The sequence below is a fragment of the Fusarium poae genome, chromosome 1, assembly GCF_019609905.1.
Source record: "Fusarium poae strain DAOMC 252244 chromosome 1, whole genome shotgun sequence".
Classification (NCBI taxonomy): domain Eukaryota; kingdom Fungi; phylum Ascomycota; class Sordariomycetes; order Hypocreales; family Nectriaceae; genus Fusarium; species Fusarium poae.
In genome coordinates, this window is record NC_058399.1 from 2,687,756 (window position 1) to 2,707,358 (window position 19,603).

General features: G+C 49.0%; 6 protein-coding genes across 6 annotated transcripts; 2 read left to right on the forward strand and 4 right to left on the reverse strand.

Moving 5' to 3' along the window:
• Positions 1 to 127: 127 nt before the first annotated feature.
• FPOAC1_000882 (uncharacterized protein) lies at positions 128 to 2,737 on the reverse strand (the record flags this gene model as incomplete). The annotated part of the gene is made up of 1 exon (XM_044845491.1): positions 128 to 2,737. The coding sequence occupies one exon, from the start codon at positions 2,735 to 2,737 to the stop codon at positions 128 to 130; it is 2,610 nt and encodes an 869-aa protein (XP_044711407.1).
• A 928-nt stretch (positions 2,738 to 3,665) lies between these two features.
• Positions 3,666 to 4,295, forward strand: FPOAC1_000883 (uncharacterized protein; the record flags this gene model as incomplete). The annotated part of the gene is made up of 1 exon (XM_044845492.1): positions 3,666 to 4,295. One exon carries the CDS (start codon positions 3,666 to 3,668, stop codon positions 4,293 to 4,295), a length of 630 nt encoding a protein of 209 aa, XP_044711408.1.
• Positions 4,296 to 4,841: 546 nt separating this feature from the next.
• HSPS1 (Heat shock 70 kDa protein) lies at positions 4,842 to 6,876 on the reverse strand (the record flags this gene model as incomplete). Its single annotated transcript, XM_044845493.1, has 2 exons — positions 4,842 to 6,726; positions 6,809 to 6,876. 2 exons carry the CDS (start codon positions 6,874 to 6,876, stop codon positions 4,842 to 4,844), a joined length of 1,953 nt encoding a protein of 650 aa, XP_044711409.1.
• Positions 6,877 to 9,856: 2,980 nt separating this feature from the next.
• FPOAC1_000885 (uncharacterized protein) lies at positions 9,857 to 10,672 on the reverse strand (the record flags this gene model as incomplete). Its single annotated transcript, XM_044845494.1, has 1 exon — positions 9,857 to 10,672. The coding sequence occupies one exon, from the start codon at positions 10,670 to 10,672 to the stop codon at positions 9,857 to 9,859; it is 816 nt and encodes a 271-aa protein (XP_044711410.1).
• A 590-nt stretch (positions 10,673 to 11,262) lies between these two features.
• Positions 11,263 to 13,427, reverse strand: FPOAC1_000886 (uncharacterized protein; the record flags this gene model as incomplete). Its single annotated transcript, XM_044845495.1, has 7 exons — positions 11,263 to 11,511; positions 11,564 to 12,015; positions 12,069 to 12,126; positions 12,183 to 12,221; positions 12,269 to 12,744; positions 12,801 to 13,183; positions 13,237 to 13,427. The coding sequence occupies 7 exons, from the start codon at positions 13,425 to 13,427 to the stop codon at positions 11,263 to 11,265; spliced, it is 1,848 nt and encodes a 615-aa protein (XP_044711411.1).
• A 2,097-nt stretch (positions 13,428 to 15,524) lies between these two features.
• Positions 15,525 to 19,183, forward strand: FPOAC1_000887 (uncharacterized protein; the record flags this gene model as incomplete). The annotated part of the gene is made up of 4 exons (XM_044845496.1): positions 15,525 to 15,999; positions 16,525 to 16,944; positions 16,993 to 18,975; positions 19,032 to 19,183. 4 exons carry the CDS (start codon positions 15,525 to 15,527, stop codon positions 19,181 to 19,183), a joined length of 3,030 nt encoding a protein of 1,009 aa, XP_044711412.1.
• Between the last annotated feature and the right edge of the window lie 420 nt (positions 19,184 to 19,603).

Below are 19,603 nucleotides of genomic sequence, written 5' to 3' on the forward strand. Positions count from 1 at the left end.
GATCATTTTCGCAATATGGCTGACGTATTCTAAAAGGCAACAGAAAGCGGGGCCTAAGCTTTAGGATACTGAAGGTAAATTATACAAGACCTAGATAAAATGGCTAAACTGTTTCGTCTCTTATGATCTAGAACTCCTCGCTAAGAACCTTCTTCAGGGCAGTCATCTCACTATCCCACTTTGCGATCTTAGCTTGGCTATCTTCAAGCTTACGAAGCAGAAAGGTGATGCGCCCAGCGGTCTCTCCTGGTTGCCGAGGCATAGTGCCCAGCAATGCTAGCTCGTTTTCGACCTTCTCAATCGAACGAGCCTCCGCCTTGGACGAGTCGTTCAGAGTATCATAGTCCATTTTGGCGCGGAGCACGCGGTCATGGAGGAGAACGGAGAAAGCGGCTTGGTGCAGGGGCTTGCCAGCTGTGATGGTCATTGGGCGACCCTGATGCGTTTTGACTGCAATAAGTTCGGCGCTGACGAGGCTATCAATAGCAGCATCGGCATTGGAGCCAGCAGGAGCGGCGGAGGAGAATGGTGCAGAGAGTACGACTTCGTTGTAACGTAGCTTCGGGTTTTTCGCAAGAGATTTAACGAGATGCCAGGCCTGTTGAGGAGAGAATTTCTTGCCCTCGATATCGGATGGCTTACCAAGAAGGTAGATTCGCACGATATCGGTGGCTGTCTCGGATACAATCTCGTCCATAGCCTGCTTGGGAGACTGGCCGGTACGAAGGCGTCGAGCAAGAAACTCCAAGTCTGTGAGGCGGCCACCAAGGGTTTCAATGCATTGGTCGAGCTCCAGCATGTTGGTACGTGGAATGGTCGCCTTCACTGGCGGTGCGTCGTCACCCAATTCCTTTCGTGCCTTCTCATCATCTGCTAGTTGATCCTTCAAGCGACTGAGAACAAAGTTCTTGGCCACTTCCGGTGCGAGATCGCCAAGGGAAACAGTACGGAAAAGTCGATCAGGAAGTGCCTTATCAAGGGGTTTCGAGTAGGCCGTGTCTGTGGTAAGGAAGATAACATGAGCAACATTGTTCTGCACAACAGTAGCTGCCCACTCAGCAATCTTGTCGTAAATGATGCTGTTTTCCTCGCCTTTGTGGAGAAAGTTATCGACAACGATGACAGGTCTACGCTCTGGGTGTGCTTCCAGCCATGCATCCTCGGACAGCTTGTAGTCACTGTCTCTCTTACTGCGCGATGAGACAGCGACATCCTTGAGGGCGCCAGTGGTGGTCTGCGTGATCTTATTCAGTTGAGATTCGAGAGTTTCGGAGAAGCCCGCCTTGACGCCAGTGGTGCTTTGCACAGCAAGATCAACCATACTGCTGATGCTGTTTGCCCAGGAAAAGACGGGACGGTAGCCAACGGCCATTGCTAGACGCTTGATGGTACCCGCCTCTCCTCTAGCCTCGACAATGCGTCTGCAGTCAATCTTTAGCACATTCTTACGGCCTTCCAAAGCCTGGTCCATGACCATTTCGACCTTTCCGGAGCCCTTGGGCCCTGTGATAACGATAAAGGTATCGGAGGTTTCATCGAGCCAGCCTTGCACTTGAACAATTGCGTCTCGCCTGTGGTTCCAGACTTCCTCAAGGCCGTCATGACTCTTGGATTTATTAGATAGTCCAAAATTACCCGACTGCTTCTTGAACCACTTGTAAATACGCGAGTCCTTGAACTCTAACGAGTGTTGGATATGAAGCTTGATGAAGAATTCTCGGATCGGGTCAAAGATCAATACCGAAAGACCAGCAATCAGTGCTGCAACAACAGGGACAACAATTCGAGGATGGTTGCTCAACCAGTTCCAGATGCTATGGGCCTTGACACGTTTCTCAAAAGAAAGACGAAGTTTGGTCCCTTTGCTGCCACCTCCCAAAATCTCGTTCACGATGAAGCCATGCATACAATTGCGGGCTGTAATGGCATCTCTTGTTACAGGGAATTGGATGTGGGCATATCGCGGTGTAATTTTTGAGTCGGTTGGCTGCGGGATAATGTCTGCAATTTTTCCGTATTTGCGGAATAGAGAGTACAATGTCTCTTCGGGGAGCTCTTCGGGAGTTATGCCGGGAGACGGAGGCACAAATTCGATCTTGACAAAACTGGTAGGGTATCTGTACAGATCCTCCAGCCAAGGTGTACCTTGAACAAGGCGAGCATTTACGGGACGGAAGATGGAGAACCATGGTTTTATCGGCTTTTCCCTCAAACGCTTACCCAACTGAGCTTCGATTTCGGTAGGGTCAATGTCGGCGTTGTATTTGAATTTGACATAGGCGCCTCCGTCCTTCAAGCGTGGCAGGATCTCGGTGACTCGAATCGGTAGGTCTTCTGGGATTGCAGTCTTGACAAGGCGGATAGGGTCTAAGACTCCCAACGACGACGTCTCAAACCGCTTGAGAAGGTCTGAGACATCATGATCTGATTTCCAGGGTCGCACGAGCACGCTGCTTAGTTTGAGAGGGAATATATTGTCAAAGAATAGGATGGCCTCGTTAGAATCCGTCGTGATATGGCCGCTCTTATCGGCACCTTCTTCTGAAGCAATTGGAGGGACCGAGGCAAGGTCTCCGGGGTTGGCAGTAGTAATCCAAGCGCGGTTTAGAGGTTGTTGTTGTCGTCGTAGTGCGTTTTGGTTGATCCGCTGTCGAAGAAGTGACGTTGCTGATCCGTTGGACGTTGATCTTCTGGCTGCGAAGAGCGCCGCCCTGGCTAGGCCTCGACTTGGGATCATGCTGAGGGCTGAGTAAGTCCCATAGCTGTGAGGAGTTTGACCTGAGAGAGAAAGTAGGAGGGGTTATGGAAGCTGTTTATTTGTGGTATGATAAATAAACTAGAGCTGTTTAGCTAGCTTCCCACAATGAGGTCATTGTTTAGTACCTCTAGGGTGCAAGAAAGAGTCCAGTCTAAAATAGCATAATCTGATTCACTAATTTCGTCTACAACTAGTAGTCAAATTTCCTGATTATATGAGGGGAACCACTCTCTTGATATGACCTGGTCGTGAGAAGCATAAGAGACGAAATTAACAGGCCAGCTTAGGCTACTTAGACCACATGTCTTAGGCCATTTATTTTTGTAACCTAAAGCTTGGAGACTCCTTGTGAAGATCAACCCCACTAACCGCGGAGTAAAACGTGGGATGTTCTTATGGGATATCGATGGGACTGAACAGGCCATACTATCAGCACTTACTGACTGACTGACAGTGATGAGTTCACAAGGTTAAAACCCAGACATTGACCTTACTATAGTTAAATGTCATTTAGTAGCCAGTGTGGTATCCGATTCCTTACTTCAGGAAATCTTGTCAATTTGATAGAAAAGAATAACCAACATTGATGTTAACCAATTGTCCTGCTGTGTTATCGGAAAGACGGCAGATATTTCCCCCGTCACCTTCTAGTGCCGTCTTGTCTCCAAATCTCGAAAACCCAATTAACCAACAGCTTTGCGCGCAGCACGAGACCCAAGTCAGATTATATCACTTGCATCTACTGTTGAACATACTCAACTCCATATTCAGCAAGACCAATTTTCAATTACTTCCATACGCCATTTCAATTGCGACAAACGATTTCGCCTTTGAGTAGTTCATTCTTGCTATTTGATCCACCTCAAGACATTCCAACTACTTCTCTTACCACTTACACAACATCGCAATGGGTTGGCTATGGTCTTCGACGCCCTCTAAGGAGGATAAAATATCGACACCAGTTGAGAACAACACACCTCCTACCACATCGACGGTCTCGACACCCTCGCCATCCACATCCTCTTCCTCCTCCAAGTCAGATACCGACCCCGAACTCCAAAAATTCCTCGATCTCCTCGAATCCGAAAAAAACAACCCTACACCCACACAAGGCGAGCAAAAGCAATCCTCCTCTACGTTATCGTGGCTCTCTATGAACAAGTCACCCCGGTCCAGCGCTCCCACACCCTCCGACATTCCTCCCCGTGACCCCCTCGCCGAAGCCCTCCTACCAACGGACATGTCCTGTCGACAGGCCTTTGACCAAGCGTGGAGCTGCAATGGAATGGGTGGCCAGTTTACGGCCGTGTACCGTTATGGAGAGATGCGCTCCTGCAGTGAGCACTGGGACGACTTTTGGTTCTGTATGCGAGTAAAGGGTTACTCTGGTGAACAACGTGAGAGGGCTATTCGGGAGCACTACCGCGCGAAGGAGTTTACAAAGTATGGACCGGGGAAGCCGAGCAGTGAGGACGTATGGGAGAGTAGAGGGGAAAAGGTACCAGAAGGGTCATTTTTTAATCAGCCCATCGAATGAGCAGATCAATAATAGTTGTATTAATAAAAAGAACCTCCTCAACCTAGGTATTTTGGAAGACATATATACCCTGTTGGACACATGACCAGTCAATGCCATTACGCCTTGACTTATTTCCTCAGGGCTCGATCCAAGGTATACGATCCTCGATTCCAACAGGTGTCTTTAGGTTGTAGTCAAGATAAGGCTCGTCTAAAGTGTCTAAATTTCATAAGTTAGGATTTCTTCCCTAAAGCTCCATTCATAGCTTTTCCGGTGGGAGGAAGGGATTACGAAGGCGACCATTGAGCAAACTACTAATGTTGTGATCAATCAACCATGTCACAGAAAAGAGAAGACCAAAGATTTATGAATATGATTCATTGATTCATTAAAGTACATGAGAGGTAAACCACCTTAGCTTTTCATAACCGTAAAGTCGCATAAAAACAGACAAAGGAAAATCTAATCTCATCATCCCATTAAAACGACTAGCCTCCGCATTGTACCCATGGATACATGACTGCTCTAGAAGTCGAGACTGATGTTATTGGGGTATCAAAGAATTTAGTCGACCTCCTCGACGGTGGGACCATCGTCACCACCAGCACCGGGAGCGGGGCCACCGGCGCCAGGGAAGCCGCCAGGACCACCGGGCATGCCACCAGGAGCACCCTCACCACCAGCTCCGTAGAACTTCATCATGATGGGGTTGGCCTTGCCCTCGAGCTCCTTCTGGTGCTCCTCGTACTCCTCACGAGTAGCCTGCTGGTTATCATCGAGCCACTGGACGACCTTGTCAATCTCAGCAGTGAGGGTCTCCTTGTCGGAAGCCTCAATCTTCTCCTCGACCTTGGGGTCGGAGAGAGTGTTGCGGAGAGAGTAGGCGTAAGACTCAAGACCGTTCTTGGCAGCGACACGCTTGCCCTCGGCCTCGTCCTCCTCCTTGTACTTCTCAGCATCGTTGAGCATGCGCTCGATCTCCTCCTTGGACAGGCGGCCCTTGTCGTTGGTAATGACAATCTTGTTGGACTTGCCGGTGCCCTTCTCGACGGCGGAGACGTTCATGATACCGTTGGCATCAAGATCGAAGGTAACCTCAATCTGGGGAACACCACGGGGAGCAGGGGGGATACCAGTAAGCTCGAACTTGCCCATGAGGTTGTTGTCCTTGGTGCGCTGACGCTCACCCTCGTAGACCTGGATAAGGACACCAGGCTGGTTGTCGGAGAAGGTAGAGAAGACCTCGGACTTCTTGGTGGGGATGGTGGTGTTACGGGGGATGAGCTTGGTCATCATACCACCAGCGGTCTCAATACCGAGAGAGAGAGGGGCGACGTCGAGGAGCAGAATCTCGTTGGTGGCCTTGCTGGAGGTATCACCAGAGAGAATGGCAGCCTGGACAGCGGCACCGTAGGCAACAGCCTCATCGGGGTTGATGGACTTGTTGGGCTCCTTTCCGTTGAAGTAGTCGGTGATGAGCTTCTGGACACGAGGGATACGGGTAGATCCACCGACGAGGACGATCTCGTGGACAAGGGACTTGTCGATCTTGGCGTCGGTAAGGACACGGTCGACGGGCTGGATAGTGGATCGGAAGAGATCCTGGCAGAGCTCCTCGAAACGAGCACGGGTGATGGAGGTGTAGAAGTCAATACCCTCGAAGAGAGAGTCGATCTCGATGGAGGTCTGAGCGGAAGAGGAGAGAGTTCGCTTGGCACGTTCACAAGCGGTTCGGAGACGTCGCAGAGCACGAACGTTAGTGCTCAAGTCCTTCTTATGCTTTCGCTTGAACTCGTTAACGAAGTGGTTAACCAGACGGTTGTCGAAGTCTTCACCACCCAAGTGAGTGTCACCGGCAGTGGACTTGACCTCGAAGATACCCTCCTCAATGGTAAGGAGAGAAACATCGAAGGTACCACCACCAAGATCGAAGATAAGGACGTTGCGCTCACCCTCAACCTTCTTGTCGAGACCGTAGGCAATGGCAGCAGCGGTAGGCTCGTTGATGATTCGGAGAACGTTGAGACCGGCAATGAGACCGGCATCCTTGGTAGCCTGACGTTGAGAGTCGTTGAAGTAGGCAGGGACAGTGACAACGGCGTTGTTGACAGTCTCGCCGAGGTAAGACTCAGCAGTCTCACGCATCTTGGTGAGGATCATAGCGGAGATCTCCTCAGGGGTGAAGGTCTTCTTCTCACCCTTGAACTCAACCTCGATGTTGGGCTTGCCGCCCTTGTCGACGATTGTGAAAGGGAAGTGCTTCATATCGGCCTGGACCTCAGCATCGGCGAACTTGCGACCGATCAATCGCTTGGCGTCGAAGACGGTGTTCTGGGGGTTCATGGCGACCTGGTTCTTGGCGGCATCACCAATCAGACGCTCGGTGTCGGTGAAACCGACGAATGAGGGGGTAGTTCGGTTACCCTGGTCGTTGGCGATGATATCACATCTGGGGTAAAAGTTAGCGTCGATGTTCAAGCGAGAGACATTAAGATCTTAGGGTAAAGAATATATAAGTGAAAAAAACTTACCGATCCTCACGGAAGATACCCACGCAAGAGTACGTGGTACCCAAATCGATACCGACAGCGGGACCCATTTTGTGTGATGTATGTGGTGGTTGATGTATAGTGTATTGGAGAGATTACGGAAGAGAAAAGGAAAAGAAAACGCGGTTTGCTTCAAGGGAGATCGTGGTATTTGAAGACTTTTGAGGGGTATTTGGTTTATGATGATGATGATGGAAAGGAAGGGGAAGTAAGAGCAGTTGCGCAAAGCATCTAAATAAAGGCGGGTGCCAAAGTTCGATGCGGTTCTGCGCTGTTCCAAAGGAGCCCACTTTGGAGAGCTTCTCGACAATTGCAGGGGCGTCTACCGCTTTCTGGGCGCTGCTAGGCATGACTGGGGGGTGTGCTTGGAGGGGCAAAGCCGCAGATGGGGGGTCTGAAGAAGCGTCTAGCAGCTGCTTGCACCTGGCAGATCTGGGTTTGCCCCACTAAAAAAACTGCAATATGCAACCCGTAGCCTGGTCTCCTAGACAATGGGCGAAGAGATGGATCTCTGATCGTTTCTGGCTGCTTCTTGGAGGCAAGTGAGTGATTGATTGTTTGGCAAAGCCAGCAAATTCTGTACATGTCGACTGCTTAGGAGAAGTTTCATGTTTATTTCCGTAGCTTCCTTCTATTCTGTCTTGTTCTCTGCCTTTGCATCCCTCTCTGTTTTCGCTTCCATTTCACTGATGTCATGTCCTCATAAACTTTTTGCTTCCCAAAACTTCCATCGCGGGGCATCCGAGCCAGGGTCAGCAAGCTCAAAGTTTAGAGTACTTGACCTCTGGCGTTGAATCCAACTGACGAGGATGTAGCCAGGTACTTGCCCCACCAACCAACCTCATGTTGGACAGGCAGCTCGTTCTGCGTGCCCCTCCTTTTACCGGTGTTGCACTTTTTCTCTGTCGCTCTTCTCTCCCTGGGGTTTAGCACTGCGAAAACTCTAGGTCGCCTCTCCATCATGGAACGTCATTAGTAGATGATTTGGGGATGTATTTTTTTTTGTGGCAATTGATTGAAATTTTCTGATAGTCCAACTAGCTGTGAATGGTACTACTGCCTTGATGGTAGTCGATATCGAAAACATGCTAGATTTTGGATATGGATGCCTTGCCTTGTTTGCCTTGTCGTGGTGTCCAACAATGCGCTGGCTACCGCTACTTTGGACGTATCAAATGATTGGATTAGATATATTAGGTGCATTCCGATGCAGGCGGCCTGGCATTTCTGCTTGGTTTTGGGTTGGACCTGATGGTTGGTTACACATGTCCACGTAGCTAATGACTTTACTTTACTGTCTGCGATGCAGACCTGCATGAATCTTGGATCACTCTTGAAGAGGTATCATTGTACTTTGCGATTAGAGAACAGAATAGTTGCCAATTGATTCCCCAGCCTCTCTCTCAAATGATTACTGCTTACTAGACCAAACTAGTGTTATCAAGATGTACCATCTCGATCTTTGGGCCGAAATCAGTGAGACCATTACGGTTAACCCAACTTCATTCAATTGACTTCAGCTTTGATTCAGAGAAAGTCTGGATGTCAATTGAATGGATCTCACATCACCCGTCCTGACTAACCCCATTGTTTTTACTCTGAAGTGGATCAACATCTCAAGCTGTTGTTGTCTTTTCGTGAGTTGATCTCAGGGTGTCAGAAGAATTGGCCGCTAGAAGCATAAGGGACGAAATTAGTAGGTCAGCTTATGCTACTTAGGTTAGACCTCTTAGGCTGTTTATTTTCGTACCCTAAGACCCAGGTGGCCAACTTTTCTGCTACCCAGTAGCCTCGCTACGAGAAATAATATCACTTCTGTTCCTAGTGCTTCCACGACTCTCTGCGCATCCACTTGGGCTCTCGCAGGGCCCAAGGCTGAGTGAGGCGTGGCGTAGTAATCGGAAGGCTCCATGTACCCAATTTGTTTACCTGGGGTGTCTGTGTCTGTCTGTCAGGCAACCGATGGAACCCCTGAGGCCATTTGTTGATGTTAATGTTGATGTTGATGTTGGCTCTGCAGTGTCGTTTGAGGTTTTGTCGTTGGGTTGTTTTTTTGGGTTTCACTGCGGCAGGCTCTTAAGGCGTCAACTCAAACGACGATTCGTGTGCCTTACAGGCTACAGAGTCTGATAGCAACATCTAAAACTATATGCAATAATCTCAAGATTTTATATGTATTCGCCTCATCTTAAAGTCTTTATCATTCTTCCTCCTTCTCTTTCTCAACGGGGCAACAACTCTTGCCTCTCGGGTTCTATCTAATCCTTGTCAGAGACGATTCAACTCCAAATTTTTGGAGAGCATGTGGGGCCCCATGTCGTGATCAGCTCCATAGAAACGGCTTCCATGTATGTTCGGTTATTTAATTGGACAGTTGAGTTTTGGCTTCTCGCTTGCCCCTACCCTGAAGCTTCGATTTGAAGCGATGATTGTCCATCGTGATGGAAGACTTCCATGTCTGTCGATTCTACTGCATGTTGTCCCTTGCACTAGCATGCGTTAGATCATGGTGGGATGGCGTACACACCATGAATTCCCGTTCCTCGACACCGGACCTGTCGGATGCCATGGCTCACTTCCGAGTGTTGACTAAACTGAAGCTATCGTCAAACTTGCTCTCGAACAAAGTATATCCGGATCTATCGTGATTATGAGGCAACGGGAATACCCTCAACTGTTTGAATCTAGGACGTTACTTACTTAATTCTTTGACTTTCTCAAGCTCGGGCGAGATGTAGACTTTTAATAGATATCGTAAACAGACCGTTCAACATAGTAAATTCAAGACCATCTGCATGTCTGACCGTTACAAACAAGGATCCGCTCCAACCTGTCCGAGAACACGATAAAAATAAACGGCATAGACCTGACAGGATTCTAGAACATTTCCCGTCAAAACAAGCTCGTTGAAACCCCCACACATCCATCTGTCCACAACTTGCGGTGCCTCTTGTGGCTGGTGTGCAACCGAAAGCGAGTCGCCAGGCATATGTCAACTATCTACTGCTAGGTTCTTCCTTTATGCCTGAATCAATGCCCGGCCACAACTTCTGGTAGATCGTCCTCCTCAATCATTATCATTGACTTGTCCGCCATCCTCGAACTCGTCTCAGTTGCAGATCCACCCAGAAACCCGTTCCAGATCTTCTGCATCACATTATCCGTACTCCTCAGCTTACTACCCTTCAAAGCCTCTCCGTCCCCTTCACCCACCGTCAGCAACACCTTCTTCGCAGCAGGAAACCCGTCGACGACATGCCACAGACACCCAAATACCTGGTCACTTTCCTGTTCCGCGTAGCCTAGTTCGGACAGAACACATGCCAGATGCTTAACCCTGTGCGTGTCCTCACGGCGTAGGAAGTATACCATGGCCGAGTTGAACCCGTAGATGTCGTACGCTTCTAGCTCGCCGGCGAGATAGACGCAATCGAGGTTGAAATTGAACCAGACGCGCGGCGGCGCAGACACTGGTGTATCGGAGAGGAGCTTTGAAATGCGCCATCCGAAAGCAAGCTCATAATGTTCCAGAGCCATGTAGCGTGCTTCGCGATTAATATGTAACAGTACAGGCACTGATCTACCCCGTGACCGCTGATTCAACTCATAGCGTCTTTCGTCTAGGCGTTCATCACGCTGGAGACAGCATACGACGACGATGCGGGGTTGGACAAGGAACGACCAAATTCGGAGGCGTAATTCAGGCGGGAATTGTGCGAACTGAGGAAACGCTGTGAGTGTTGATGGTGATCTGGAGTGTGAAGAAAGGCCATCGTCAAATGTGCGAAATTCGAGCCAAAATCTTGGATTGGGACTTTGCTCATCTTCAACTTCGATATCGCTCATGGTGATGGTAGGCTGAGAACAGATGTGGCGATAAGCCGACCAAAGGACAGGTATTATGGCACAATACAGCAGTTATGTATGTCCGAGGGCGTTTATAGACTTAGAAAGAGAATTAATAGTCGGCGGGGTTGAAGAGAAGGCGAAGCAGGCGCATTCATGTTTTACCACAATATTTCCTTGAGTAGAGTCAAAGCCAAAGTCAGGCGATTGACTTCCACACTTACACTACCCTAGCTAATCACTCCAAATACGCGTACCTGGTACGTGATTCGTCGATACGAGGGTTCATCCTATCACCAGAAAAAAGTATGCTGCCCAACGTCACGTACACCCCATCAACGCTTGGAATTGGCTCACCGTTGTAACAATAACCGTTCGTTGCTCTTCCACGTCAGTTGTATCGCTCAACGGATATACGGCAAACCTTTATGTGGTGGCGATAGGACTGAAGACAAGATGTAATACTGGTGGTATGTGTTGTGAAATCTATTCGCCCAGGGTATATGTAGATTCTAGATGCTAAAAAAAAGTCCAATTACTTCCGTACTCCTCGTCCACACCGTTCGTTCTGTTGTACAACTATCGAGAGACTAGACCTGCTGCGAACCTTGCAACGGCCTTGAGGTGTTGGCATTCTCATTAGAGGCTGCACTCTCTGACCATGCCCCGCTATGCGAGCTGTTCAGCCTGTATGCGTTCTTCTCAACCCTGAGATGCTCCTGGCCACGTAGTAGTTTGAGTAGATAAGACCCCTTTACAATAATATCCGTAGGGCCGTCCTCCCCAGGAGGTCCCTGGCCAAGTTTGACGTTACCGATGCACCATGAAAGAGGGAATGCCTGGTGGGAAGTTAGTGTTTATTCAACGGAGCGAGGGTTACGAATAACCTACCAGAGCAACGATGGGAGTAACGGCAACAAAGGCCCATACAACACCCATCTTGGCATGCTCAACAGCTTGCTCATTTGTCTCACCTCCTTTGGACTGAACATGACTGAACTCTCCACCACTGGAGTCAAGACCAGAAGTGTTATTGAAGACAGTAGACATAATGGTCAAGCCAATGGTCCCACCAAAAGGAATGGCGACTGCCATGAGCCCAATGACCGAAGCCCGTAAGTGGCGAAAGAGACCAATGCCGTGGAGTGGTGAAGCCATAAAACGCATGCCACTTCCACAGCCAACAAGAGCCATCATGCCGTAGATGACGCTCAATCGATCGGCCCAGATTGCCCAAGCGAGAACACCCAAGCCCACCGATTCAGTAAGTGTTCCTATAAACACAGAAGGGAATGTCATGCGAGGCCAGCGGTTACACATGAAGGAACAAATGTATACGCCAACTGCAGAAGTGTCAGCAAGCCCTTCAGTATGGACAGAAATCCAATTAACGAACCTCCAAGTCCAGGAACAAAATAGAGAAGTTGTACACCGGCTTCATCAGAGTCATATCCCTGGAATGATGGTTAGTATTGACTTTGTTTGATATGCATCGTAGAGACAAACTTACCCGGACGGCAATGAAGTAGATGTTGCAGAAGTAGAGCACCTGGAGAGGTCAGAATAATAATCTAGGAAGCAATACATTCAACTTACTGCGTACATGCCGACTCCAGTAGCGCACTCGCAATAAAAGAGAAGACCAATATCTCGATTCGAAATCAGCTCCCAAGGAATCATTGCCTTTTGCCAAGGCATGTTCTCAGCCACCGTGTTTCCAGGGGCAAGCAGGTATTCCCAGTAGCAAAAAATACCAGCAAAGGTGACACCGAGAACTAGGGGAACGATGACAGCCGGCGACGACCAAGGATACGTCGCTCCACCCCATGTTAGAGCAAGGATAACAAGGCCAAAGCCGAGGATGAACAGAAGCTGGCCACCAAAATCGACCGTTTTGAGTCGTGCAATGAACTTGGTCCGTCTTCCAGTATCAGCTGTCTCGTTAAGCTCGGGAATAGGCTGAGGGCCAAGGAGCTCCTTTCGCAGAACAAAGAAGACGATGATGAGGGCGAGAACAGCGATAGGTAGATTGATACCAAAGCACCATCTCCAGTCGGCTCTGGTCAGATATCCTGATAGTACTTGTCAGCTGTGTTCGTCCAAACCTGGCAATATTGGGCAGACCTACCTCCAATAACGGGGCCAAGTCCGTACGAAATACCACCGACAAGTGAGAAGATAGCCCAGTTCTTTGCATTTTCTTGCAAAGAAACCTTATCAGCAAGAATGGTACGAACAACAACATTCAACCCAGCTGCAGCCAGTCCCTGGAATGCGCGGCCCAGGAGAAGGACGGGGAAAGCAGTGGTGGGAGCTCCAGTGCACAGAGCACTGCCAATCAGCATGAGAATAATGGCGGCATTTAACGATGCGTTGCGACCAAAGACATCAGCCATCTGGCTCCAGCAGGGTATAAACGCTGCCGAAGTGAGATTAAAGGCAGAGACGATCCAGTTGAGTTGAGAAATTTCTCCAAAGTCACCAGCAATCCAAGGGAGAGCGCTCGCAATGCTGTGGAGCTCAAGTTAGCCTTTGGTCAGGGCGTTGCCCGGTTTCTTTCATACATTGTTGAATCCAGAGCCTGTAAGGCAAAGGGTGCCATGAGGCCAATGATGATCTTCCATCGATAAACTCTTGCTGCCTTCTTCTCTGATGCACACGAAGCGCATTTTACGTTTGAAGACTCATAAACATCCATATGTCGGCACTGTGGTTGTTCTTTGTTGGCATTATGTTGTGCCTGTTGCATCTCCATGGGAGTGGAGGGAAGCTGTGTCTTTTCGCGCTCCTGTTTGGCCTTGATGGCCTTTCTAACCAACGATATCAAGATGTTTCCAACAAGGTATTGCGGTATGAGAATAGGCTGGTTCAAGTTAAGTATCAAGGTTCTCTTCAAGGTGTAGGTGCGTCCAAGGACTGGTATGCCGTTTTATACAGATGCCGGGAACAGATATCAGGAGCAGAACGAGTTGTATTTATCTTTTGGGGCCTCCATGGTCAATGTCTTTCCCCATGCAAGCTTTGGTTAACGCTTGTGTATTTTCGTATGTTCAATACGGGCGACAAGGCGAAGCAAGTCGATCATCTCTATGAGCGGGGCAATTCCGAATGAGGATTCCTATCCTGGATGAGAACTGATGATGGGAACCAATGAAAACACGGGAGTCGTTAACTTGCGGTCAGATTGTCTATCCGTGAATGTTCCAGTTTATTTGATGCGAGCCTTATAGGGCAGTGTTTTCGACAAGACCCTTATAAGGTCTCGAAAGGCTTTCCTGTTGCAGCTAGTGCGACATGCCGAATTTGACTAGGCCAACGGCGAATGCGCTGACAGCTCGAATGAACTGCTGAAAAGGGAAGGCTGCATCACTAACAGGGGCGCTGGGCCCCGGCAGAAGCAGCCGAGAGCCTCATTAAAGTTGTGATAGGATCCAAAAGGAAACACGTATTATATAATAAACGAAAAAGATTCCAATGAGTTAAGCAATAGGCAACGGTATATCCTTGAATGTCGTCGAAGCGAGTGCTACACGGATCCCAAGATCAGGTGGCAGTTATATCATGCCTGCACCATCAAATACAACATCTATCCAGTAGGTAAATAATCGTAAATGCGCATATGGAACGTATTGGAGGCATTGCTGTAGACTGACTGTTTCTCCGTTGAGAACGGAGCCGAAGCCTGGGTCTTCGAAGCGAAATGCGGACCCGGAGTTGACAAGACATGTGCAGACAGCCGGTACCTGCCGAGTGTTTGTTCGGCCTGTGAGTTCAGATTACGTCTTGCCTAATTTCTGTTCAATCTGTCCATTCAAGGCAGGAAGGAACACTGATTACAAGCGCAACTTGCCGCAAAATACGGCAGGCGCAACATTAAACAAAGTCCATCCTTCCTCTTCTCGGGTTTCTGTTTTTATTTTTCCAACTCATCGTTTTCGATACTTGTACGTTTAAGGATTGCAGTCCCTGAAGATTTATTTAGCCTTTGCATTCGTTCACTAGAATCCCACATTTTAACTGCCCGATCCACTTCAGGAACCACAGTTTCGGGGCATGGTTATGACGAAATACAGAATCCCTGCCTCATTTACCTGTCTGCGGCTCTCATTTGCTATCGTCCCTTGGACCGAACCGAGATGGGCCTTGGCTTTCATCCGTTACTATACCCGTTGCAGAGCCAGTACTCAATACATAGTATGTACAGTCTTAATCAACAACCGGCTCCTTTAGTCCTCGGAAATGCCAAGAGACTGGAATATCGCCCGCCTGCTGACCCTATTCTGGCCTGTCATTCGCTCATGACATGGACATGTGTCTAGACGGCCGACACAAAGGCATCACAGGCCGTGTAATATGTTTTCGCAGCGCAAGCTTCCTTGTTGCCTGGCATCGAGAAAATATATCTGCTAGGGATGGGATATCTGAATGCTCAGCAACAGCTTTAATATAAGCGAGAAATTATCATGTCCTTTTGGGCAGAACAATAATGTAAGAATGCGCTTCACTCACAATCGTCAGCCCAGACTTATTGAATGTGGCACATGATGTTTCTACGGGCCGCCCCTTCTAGCCTCCCCATGCACCACGCTTTCAGGTCCCAATCTCTAGCACATGAAAGATCCCAGGCTGCCTAGGTATAGACTGCGGCACCCGCTGCAGCCCCAGAGCACTCGCACGCAGGATGACAAACAAATCACGGCACAGCGTGGGCAGTTGCTTCGCCACTCGAACGGACCCCAAATCAATGGATTCCCCTCATCTTGATAGTACCTAGACTGTAACCTGGGGTTTATGAATCATATGTAGAAGACTTTACCGGACACTCTCCGTTACGGCTTTTATAGCAACGTTGATGATTTACACTATTCAGCCACTCAGAAGCAGTCGATATACTACCCCAAACTATTCTCAAGAGTGGATCCTCTTGGCTCTAGACCTCGATCTATCAAGTCTGCTTGTCGTCACAGTCTGCGTCTGGCAACCATATTTTGAACATCCCGTCGTCCGAAACTCCAGCTTTACCACTTTCAATGCTCGGGAAACATCCGTAACAGTAACGCACACGCTCAAAACGGACAGAACAAGATTTCGTGGCAAACGCTTCGCACCTGGCGGCACTGCACCTACTTCACTTCTACAGGCTGCTCGGTTATTCCTCCAAGACAGACAGACACCTTACTGGGTAGTCTTCTTCATATCATCCTGGCTGTATGCTCTTATAACCACCACATTACGGTCTCCAGATCCGGCACCGATTTCATTCTTACCGGCTCTTGTAACTCGGGGAATTCTCGCTTTCTTTAACCAAATCGCGTATCTCGCTCTCGGTAAGTTTCTACGCCTGGTACAATCTACCCTGATGTTCCCTAAACCCACCGTTCGGTACTGAGCACGTCTTGCATCGGACTTGCGGAAAAGTTTCATCACTGCCAACTCTTACTCCAAGTCCTTCTGCCCTATCATACTCCCCGGCTGCCTTCACCCCAGATTCTTTCCCGAAGTCTCGGCTACTCCAATAAACTACACACAGATAGTGAAGTGCAGCGCAAAGGGTGTGTACACTACGGGGTGTATGGAGGGTCCACTTGACTCTTGTCTAAGTCAGCGAGGTCACAATGCTCTGCTTATATCAGAGCCATATGCCCTCTCATTTGGGCCGTCTGGTCTATGTTGTTCATCTCATATTCCTTCTTATCCAGAAAACATTCTATCCATGACATATTACTGCCCTCAACAAGACTGTCACTACTTTTACCGGACCGCTCTTCGCGGACTCAACGTTAGCACAAACGTGTCACCCATCTACGACTAGACTTCGTTTCCAATACTTCAGACTAACACCATGACTCAAGTCCGGACCTTCACTCCTCCTCAATCTCTTGGAGAGAGGCTCTCTGATCCATCTTCCGCACCCACAGCTGCCGGCATTACCGTTCCTCGGACTCTCCCTGACATCCCTGAACTGGCTCAACCCCGACGAGCTTCTCCGCCAAGACTCAGCGGCGACTACAAACGCTATCCAATGGCTGACGAATCAAAGAAAGATGGTGGCATCACCTTTGCAGACCAGGACAAGCTGCCGAAGCTACCCATCCCAGAGCTAGAAGCCAGCTGTAAGAAATATCTAGAAGCTCTTAAGCCACTTCAGACTGCTCGTGAACATGCACAAACACAGTATGCGGTGAACGAGTTTCTTAAGGGCGATGGTCCTGAGCTGCATGAGAAATTGAAGGCATATGCTGAGGGGAAGACAAGCTACATCGAACAGTTCTGTAGGTTGCAAATTCATTCGATTAACGACCAGGTGCTAACTTTCACAGGGTACGACTCTTATCTCAACTTTGATAATCCCGTTGTTCTTAACCTGAACCCTTTCTTTCTTTTGGAAGATGACCCGACTCCTGCCCGCAACGACCAGGTCACCCGAGCCGCTTCTCTGGTTGTCTCGTCACTTGAATTTGTACGTGCTGTGCGTAAGGAAGAACTTGCCCCAGACAAAGTCAAGGGAACTCCCCTTTGCATGTACCAATTCTCGAGACTTTTTGGTACTGCTCGGGTGCCCACTGAGGAAGGATGTCAAATCGAGCAAGATCCCGAATCGAAGCACATTGTTGTCATGTGCCACGGCCAATTCTACTGGTTCGACGTGCTGGACGACAACTCAGATGTTATAATGAGCGAAAAAGACATCACTATCAACCTACAGACCATCGTCGATGATGCGACCCAGGTTCCCATCCAGGATGCTGCAAAGGGAGCTCTTGGAGTACTGAGTACCGAGAACCGTAAGGTCTGGTCCGGCCTTCGAGATGTTTTGACCAGTGAGCCAGGCTCCAACAACGCCGATTCTCTCGGTATTGTAGACACTGCTCTCTTTGTTCTTTGCCTGGACTATGCAGAACCCACGGATGCTGCAGCACTCTGTCAAAATATGCTTTGCGGTACTAGCGAGATCGAGAAAGGTGTTCAGATCGGTACTTGCACCAACCGATGGTACGATAAGCTCCAAATCATTGTCTGTAAGAACGGAAGTGCTGGCATAAACTTCGAGCACACTGGTGTGGACGGCCACACAGTTCTACGCTTCGCTAGCGACGTCTATACTGATACCATTCTTCGATTTGCCCGCACCATCAACGGCAAGGCACCTTCGCTATGGGCATCTTCTAGTCCCGATCCCTCCAAGCGCGACCCTGAGAGCTTCGGCGATGTTAATGTTACCCCGCGGAAGTTGGAGTGGGATATGATTCCTGAACTCAGTGTCGCTGTTCGCTTTGCCGAGACGCGTTTAGCCGATTTGATTGAGCAGAACGAGTTTCAGACACTGGACTTTAGCCACTATGGCAAGAATTTCATTACCTCTATGGGATTCTCTCCTGATGCGTTTGTTCAGATGGCTTTCCAGGCCGCCTACTACGGTCTCTACGGTCGTGTTGAGTGCACTTATGAGCCTGCCATGACCAAGATGTTCCTACATGGTCGAACCGAGGCAATCAGAACAGTCTCGGAAGAGGTAGTTGATTTCGTCCAGACTTTCTGGGCAGAAAACCCTGCCGAGGCCAAAATTGAGGCGCTCAGGAAAGCTTGCCAGAAGCATACCGCGAATACACGACAATGCGCCAAGGCCGAGGGCTGCGATCGACACTTATATGCTTTGTTCTCGGTTTGGCAACGGAGCTTAGATGATGACCTCGATTACAGTAACGGCTACTCCAGTCCCGGTGACGAATATTCAGACCAGGGCGGATCACCAGTAGGCAGCCCCGCGCAAGGTTCACACCATTCTGTTGATGGCGTCGAAGTGAGGCCTACGCGAGATCGCGGCTATAGTGTCAACTCTCGATCCCGAGACCAAGCCCCTCTTCCCGCCCTGTTCGCCGATGCTGGATGGGATAAACTCAACAACACTATTCTTTCAACTTCCAACTGTGGTAACCCGGCCCTTCGCCAATTCGGGTTTGGTCCTACCTCAGGAGACGGGTTTGGTATTGGGTACATTATCAAGGACGAAGGGCTTGCTATCTGTGTTGCTAGTAAGCACCGCCAGACAAAGCGATTCGTCGACACCTTCGAGAGTTACCTCCTAGAGATCCGTCGTATCCTACGTATCGGCAACCGCAAAATGTCTACTGGCAAAGCAAGCCGTGCTCGTGAGGTAGAGGTAGAACGACCCAGACTTCTCAATCGCATCAAGTCTCGAGGACGTCCTATCACCGCAGTTGAAAGCTTGCGCTCGGCCACAGGCACCACGTCACCTACGAACGAGAGCAGCACATTCAGCGAGGATGATGAAATGGGCGGATGTAAGTTCTTATATCTTTCCAAGTGTTCTGTGGATAATTACTAATATGCTCTGCAGATGGCTTTTTCGATGCTGGTATGCTTTTGCAAGCTCTCAAGGCTCGCAGCGAGAATTTCGAATTATCTGACAGTCGTGTGTCAGAGAGGGCTGCTGCTGCCCAAGCCCGCCGTCGTGATATTGGAAAGAAACTGAGACTGAGTGATTATTGAGTGTCATATCATACATATTGAATAGCATAGCGTGGTTATGGATCTGGCATGGAGTTAAAGGAGCTCAGGTATTATATCAAGAGGCGGAAGCCTTGAATATGGTGACTTAGCAATTCTCTTCGTGCCTCGAATAGCTATGTGATTGAGGTCTTGACTTGTTTGTGCATATTCTTGATCTGTAGCTTGGATTGCTTGAGCTGGGAGAAAGGGTAATGGGCAACCAGGTAACACGCAACAAGGACCTGTGCATGATTTTCCTGGAATAACATTGTAGCGTAAATCATTGAAGGCAAATATGACTGATCATAACCATCGTCTGGAGTAGAAACAACTGTCAAAAGAAGTTCTGGTTTCAAATTCTGACAGTCCACACACCGGGCATGTGCTGTGACTAGGTATGCACTGGGGTGAGATTTAATA